Source organism: Gavialis gangeticus, unplaced genomic scaffold (genome assembly GCF_001723915.1).
Source record: "Gavialis gangeticus isolate Ggan-Ray unplaced genomic scaffold, GavGan_comp1, whole genome shotgun sequence".
Taxonomy (NCBI): Eukaryota; Metazoa; Chordata; order Crocodylia; family Gavialidae; genus Gavialis; species Gavialis gangeticus.
The window spans coordinates 42,770,020-42,776,627 of NW_017729031.1; the positions used below are offsets into that span (position 1 = coordinate 42,770,020).

Genomic DNA, 6,608 nt, shown 5'->3' on the forward strand with positions numbered 1-6,608 from the left:
CCCCGCGCCCGCAGCCACCCACAACCGCTGGCAGACCCCCCAGCCCCAGCACGGCAGCCACAGGGCAGCCCCCAGCCGGGACCCAGGTGCCCATGGAGCAGGGGCCGCACCCCAAGCCGAAGGCATCGCGCTGCGTCCTGCTCTGAGCGCAGGGCCCCGGCCCCGGCCCCGGCCCCGGCCCCGGGGGCCGTGGCAGGGGCAGCCCAGCCCGTTGCTTGCTGTGTGTGTCCTGCCCAGGGCTCAGTAAAGGCAGCGCCGTGGCCCCGGTGTTGTGGTTGTGGAGTGGCGTGAGGTGCCCACGGCAGGGTCTGCAAGCCTGGCCGGGCTGGGCCAAGTGGGCTCTGCCTTGTGGCCGTGGGCAGCAGAATGTGGTCCTGCTGCCCTAGTGTAGACTACGCCGCGGCGCCTCCTGGGAACCTGCTAGCTCTGCCATGCCCTGCTGAGTGGCCTGGCCCCGATGTGGCGGGAGGGCCCTGCCTGCGGGGGGGACGGAGACTAGACCAGACCTCAGCCCCTACCCCAGGCAGAGAACTAGCAGCCCTCCCCGGCCGTGGCCCCTGCCCTGCTGCTGTGACCCATGTCTGGCAGCCGGGGGGGTGCGATGGGGGAGAAGTGGGTCTGGCAGGGGCAGAGCAGGGGGGGGCTTGCACCCCACTGCCATGTGCTTGGGGGCCCCGGAGCTCCCAGACTGGGCTTTCTCCCCTGCCGCAGGATAGGGGGGTCTGCAGGTTGGGGCTCCCTCCTGGTGGGTGGGGGGGCTGTGGCCATTGCTGGGGCCATCGCTGGCTCGCGCTCCTCTACTTTGGACTGTCTCCTCCTCCACACCGCAGCCCCCGCCTGCCCGTGCGCCTGCAGGTAACTCCTCCGCGCCGGCTGCCAGCCAGGCACCATCACCCCTGGGAGCCGAGACCCCTCCCAGCCCTGTGGGCTGGCCCCTGCCCTTCCCTTGTAGCAGCATCCTGGGGCAGTCTCGCCTTTAACCCCCTCCATGGGGACCCCACCTCTCGGGGGTCCTCTGGCAGGAGAGCCACTGGGGCCGCAGACCCCCCAGCTGAGGCTGGCAGCACGTTGCTGCAGTCGTGGCGCTGGGCTCTGAGCCCCTCCGAGCTATTCCCAGCCCCTACGAGAGACCCTCCCTCCCGCCCCGGCCCCATGGGCTTGTGGTGCCCAGGTGGCCTGCCGCCCGACCACGCCACACCATTCACGGTGTCGTCTCTCCCCAGGTGTGATCTGAGCTGACTGTGCCGCGGGCACCGGGTCCCAGGCGGGTGCCACGGAGGCCGTTCCAGTCACAACATCGCTTGGCCGTGCTGCACCCCTTTCCCAGCTGGGCGTGGGGGTGGGGGCTACACGCTTGCTGCTCAGCCGCGTCCAGCACCCGGGGGCGGATGTGGCTGTCCCGGCATGCGCGGTGCCCGTGGCTTGGTGCATGCTGTCCCCGTGCTGGCCTGTGTGTGTAGTGCGTAGCGAGGAAGGGGCGACTGCCGCAGGACGGGGGGACGGGGGCATCGCTCTGGGGAGGGTGGAGGGGCAGGGCGCTCGGTGCATGGCTGGTGGGGGCAGGGGCCTGCAGCCCCTCCTGCGTTGGATCCATCGCCCAGGGAAGGGGCCTCATCCCTGTCCTGGTGGAGAGGGCGCGGGTCCCGGTGCTGTCGTGGCCCCGGAGCCACCTGGGCCGCCGCGTGGGCGCCCGCCAAGCTAGTCGGGCAATAAACCTGTGTGCAGTAGCCCTGGTGTCAGCCGTGTCTGTGAGAGCCGGGCTGGCCTCGTGCCCCTTCTCCTGGGGCCTGCTCCGGGCTGAGCCCCAGACCGCTCCTCCTGAGCTCTTGCCTAGTTTCCCTGGTGGCAGCGAAGGCATTGCTCCTTGCCCCGTCCCCTGCGGCCACAGAGGGAAGCCCAGCTCCGTCCTCTCTGCAATCACTCCTCAGGGCTGCAAAGACCGATTCGGCCTCTCCAGGTTGTTCTGGACCCAGCCTGGGCCCCCCAGAGCCTGGGCCTGGCTTGGGGCTGCTTGTTTACAACGTGTCCGTTCGATCCCATTTTTCAGGGCAAAGTCAAGAAAAACAGGAGCCAGGACAGCCCCGTGGACCCCCTGGACACCCCTTCTGCACCCTTGTTGGTAGCATGCTGAGCCCGAGGGTGCACCCTTACACCTGTGTGTTGGGGCCTGTGGGCTCGACCTGCTAAGAGTCCAGCACAGGTTGTGTGCCCTGCAGACCTTGGGGGCTGTTGTACCCATTGCTCTCCCCACACCACTGAGCCACTCCCCTTGTATGGGGCAGTGAGGCTGGTCTAGCCGGGCAACGGCGTGGGTGGGTGCTGGGCATGGGCAGCACAACAGCAGCAGGGGACAAGGAGGGGGGTAGGTCTGGGTGTCAGCATCACAGTGCCGCCAGGCTGGCTGGGACCCCGGGGTCCCCGGCAGGCCCAGCCCCATCTTGACCCACCCCCAGACACGGCCTGGTCCTGACACCCCCGGAGCAGCCATGAGGCCGATTGCCCAGGGACACTGAGACCCCCAGGCCTGCAGCAACGGGGGGGGTGCTGGGGAGAGCCCAGGCCCACGCTGTGCCCTGCTGCAGAGGGAGGGGAAACCCCCCAGGCCGGGTCAGGATGATTTAATGGGTTTCATAGACATTAGGGCTGGAAGGGACCCCAAGGATCACCGAGTCCAGCCCCTTGCCCCGGGGGCAGGACGTCAGCTGGGGTCACAGGAGGTAACCCCTGTGCAGGGCTTGGACGTTTACCTTTCTTAAAGGAGTCCAGAGCCGGTGCTTGCACCACCTCCGGCGGCAGTCTCTTCCAGGCCTTGGGGGCTCGGACAGTAAAGAAGTTTATCCTTATGTCCAGCCTGAAACGGTCTTGGAAGAGTTTGTGACCGTTGAACTTTGTCTTCCCTTGGGGCGCTGTGGTGAACAGGCGCTCCCCCAGATCCTGGTGCTCACCCCTGAGCCTGCGCTTCCCCGGGCTGAAGAGCCCTGCAGCTCGCAGCCGCTCTTCACAAGGCCTCTCCTGCCCCCTGAGCGTGCGCGTGGCTCCTCCGCACTCGCCCAAGCTGCTCCGCGTCCGCGAGTGGTGGAGCCCAGAGCTGGGCGCCGTACTCCGGCTGCGGCCTCACCCAGGCTGAGCACAGCGGGAGGATGATGTCCCGGGTCTTGCTCTGGATGCATCAGTAGATACGAGCCAGAGTTTTGTTTGCTTTGCCAGCTGTGATATCGCATTGGTGGCTCCTATTCATCTTGTGGTCAGTCGTGACCCCCAAGTCTCTTCTGGTCGTGGTGCTAGCGAGTGTAGCATTGCCGAGTCTATAAGCGTGGTGCGGGGTTTTATTCCTGAGGTGCAGCACCTTGCATTTCTCCGTATTGAATGCCATCAGATTTTCATTTGCCTACCTTGCAAGCCTATTGAGGTCGGCCTGGATCACCAGCCTGTCCTCAAGTGTGGACACTGTTCCCCTAAGCTTGGTGTCATCGGTGAACTTGGCCCGTCTGCGTCTGACTCCAGTGTCCAGATCGTTTATGAAGACAGTGAAGAGTACAGGTCCAAGAGCGGAGCCCTGGGGGGCACCACCGGTCACCGAGTGCCACGTTGATTCGGTTCAACTACCGCTCTCTGGGTCGGAGTGCGGAGCCAGTTCCCCACCCGTTGGGCTGCAGAGTAGTCAAGGCTGCAGTTGCCCAATTTTTCCATGGGGACATCATGGGACACCAGGTCAAAGGCTTTTTTAAAGTCCAAATATATGACCTCAACCTCTTCCCTTTTGTCCAGGTGATGTCACCTGGGCATAGAAAGAAATGAGGTTGGTCAGGCAAGACCTACCGGCAACAAGCCGGAGCCGGCTGTCCCTCAGGGCGTCGCCTTCTCGTAGCCTGTCAAGAATGGTTTCTTGGATAATTTTCCCCAAAATCTTCCCAGGGATTGAGGGCAAACTGATCGGCCTGTAGTTTCCTAGGTCTTCTCTCCTTCCCTTCTTGAAGAGCAGGGGGCAAATCCCTGCCCCCCACAAGGCAGCATGACTGGGGGGCAAGAGCCTGTATCCAGGACCCTGCGGGGCTGCGTCCCAGGGGCAGGAGCACTGGCACAGCCCCAGCCTGGGCGGCAGCAGCACCCAGCACCTCGGGGGGGGCAGCCAGAGCACAGCCCCATCCTGGGGCACGCCCAGCAGAGCACGGGCATCTCTGCGCCTCGACCCTCCTGCCCAGCGCCTGTCTAGCCTTGTCTGGGACCCCAGCACGGCCCCCGGATGGGGCCTGGGCAGTGCGGAGCAGACACCCCGTTGCCTCCCACGTCGGGCCCCGATGCTGCCGTCGCTGGACCCCAGAGCAGCTCGGGCCTTGCACGCAGCCGCATCCCCCATCCCCGCGGCTGCATCCGGCCAGGGGCCCCAGTCCATCCGTGTGTCTCATCCATCCCCTGCCCACGTCTGCACTGAGTGCCGGCCCGGGGGCTCCAGCCCTGGTCACGGTGTCGGGATCCTCCTGGCCCCGTGGTCCCGGCCTTCCCGCTCCGTCACCTGCAGCCTGCACCGAGGCCTCCGTGGGCCCGCTGGAGCGCAGGCCTGGTGGGCTGCACCCCTCCCATCCTGGCACGGACCCCGCTAATACTTACCCTTTGCTTGCAGCCGTGGAGCTGGGCATCTGCATCAGCCCTTCCTCCTCCACAGGCTTGCACGGGGCCTCCCGCCGGACCTGCTGGGTACGGGGACGAAGGTGAGGTGGCCCGGGGCATCGTTCCCTGGGTCCTTGCCTTTCTCAGAGAGGGGCACTGCGCCGGCCCTTCTCCTGTCCTCTGGTCTCTGCAGATCGTTGCAAGGGGGCGGAGATCTCCTCTGCCTGCTCCTGCGGGCCCCAGGGCAAAGCCCACCCGGCCCGGCGGACCTGTGTTCACCTGGAGCCACCCCAAGCTCTGACCATTGCTTTCCTCATCTCAGACCTCAGCGTCCTTGTCCAACCCACAGGATCCGTCATCGGCCTTCAGGGATGTGGACTGTGGTGTCGACACCCACACAGTCAGATGTGTTGCCAACTGGCTGGAGGGCCGCACACAGAGGGTGGTAGTGGACGGGTCATGTTCGCCCTGGAGGGATGTGGGCAGTGGGGTCCCCCAGGGCTCGGTCCTCGGGCCTGCACTGTTCAACATCTTCATCAGCGACTTGGACGACGGGGTAAAAAGCACCTGTTCAAATTCACTGATGACACTAAGATGTGGGGGGACGTGGGCACGCTAGAAGGGAGGAATAGGCTGCAATCGGACCTAGACAGATTACAAGGGTGGGCGGACAAGAACAGGATGGGATTCAACACCGACAAATGCAAGGTGCTGCACCTGGGAAGGAAGAGCCAGCACCATACCTACAGGCTGGGGAACTCCCTTCTTGTCAGCACGGAGGCAGAAAAGGATCTTGGAGTCGTCATTGATGCCAAGATGAACATGGGCCGGCAGTGTGGGGACGCGGTCAGGAAGGCCAACCGCACCTTGTCGTGCATCCACAGATGCATCTCGAGCAGGTCCAAGGAGGTGATCCTCCCCCTCTGTGCGGCACTGGTCAGGCTGCAGCTGGAGTACTGCGTCCAGTTCTGGGTGCCGCACTTCCAGAGGGATGTGGACAACATGGAGAGGGTCCAGAGGAGGCCACTCGCATGGTCAAGGGGCAGCAGGGCAGGCCCTATGGGGAGAGGCGACGGGACCTGAACCTGTTCAGCCTCCACAAGAGAAGGCTGAGGGGGATCTTGTGGCCTGTTACAAACTGGTCAGGGGGGACCAGCAGGCATTGGGGGAGTCCCTGTTCCCCTGAGCACTGCCAGGAGTGACCAGGAATAATGGTCACAAGCTGGCAGAGGGGAGAGTCAGACTAGACATCAGGAGGCGCGACTTCACGGTCAGGGCGGCTAGGATCTGGAACCAACTTCCAAGCGAAGTGGTGCTGGCTCCTACCCTGGGGGTCTTTAAGACAAGGCTAGACAATCACCTTGCTGGGGCTATTTGACCCCCCCCATACTCTTTCCTGCCATGGCAGGGGTCGGACTAGCTGATCTACTCAGGTCCCCTCCGACCCTAGAAATTATGAAACTGTAAGACGGTGATCAGCCCCCCCTCGGTCTCCTCGCCCGCCGAGTCGCCCCCAAGGAGCCCAGCCTGTCCTCAGCACCCGTCTCTCCCCGGCCTTCATCGTTTTGTCACCCTGTGCTGGGCTCCTGCCTCTCTATCCTTTTCACCAGGAGACGTGGTGCTGGCTCCTACCCTGGGGGTCTTTAAGAGGCTGGATGAACACCTCCCCGGGGTCGTGTGACCCCGTACTCTTTCCTGCCATGGCAGGGGGTCGGACTCGATGATCTGCTCAGGTCCCTTCCGACCCGACCAACTATGAAACTATGACTAAATCAGCCCAGTTCCCTCAGCCTCTCCTCACCAGTCCTGTCCCCCAGCCCCACAACCATTTTCGTTGCTCTCCACTGGACTCGCCAACTGTCCACATCCTTTCTGCAGGGGGGGCCCACAGCTGGAGACCAGACTCCAGATGTGGCCTCCCCCGTGCTGAACAGAGGGAAGAATCACTGCCCTCCATCTGCTGGCAACGCTCCTACCAATGCAACCTAGGATGCCAGTCA

The 6,608-nt window shown here is 64.2% G+C and overlaps 1 protein-coding gene across 1 annotated transcript in view; it reads left to right on the forward strand.

Annotated features, from left to right (window-relative positions):
• The window catches only part of LOC109301594 (dnaJ homolog subfamily B member 2-like), a 5,859-nt gene extending 2,732 nt beyond the window's left edge, over positions 1-3,127 (forward strand). The window contains exon 9 of the mRNA XM_019522829.1: positions 2,953-3,127. Coding sequence (XP_019378374.1) covers positions 2,953-3,127 — 175 coding nt within the window. The remainder of the gene's footprint in view (positions 1-2,952) is intronic.
• Positions 3,128-6,608: the final 3,481 nt, after the last annotated feature.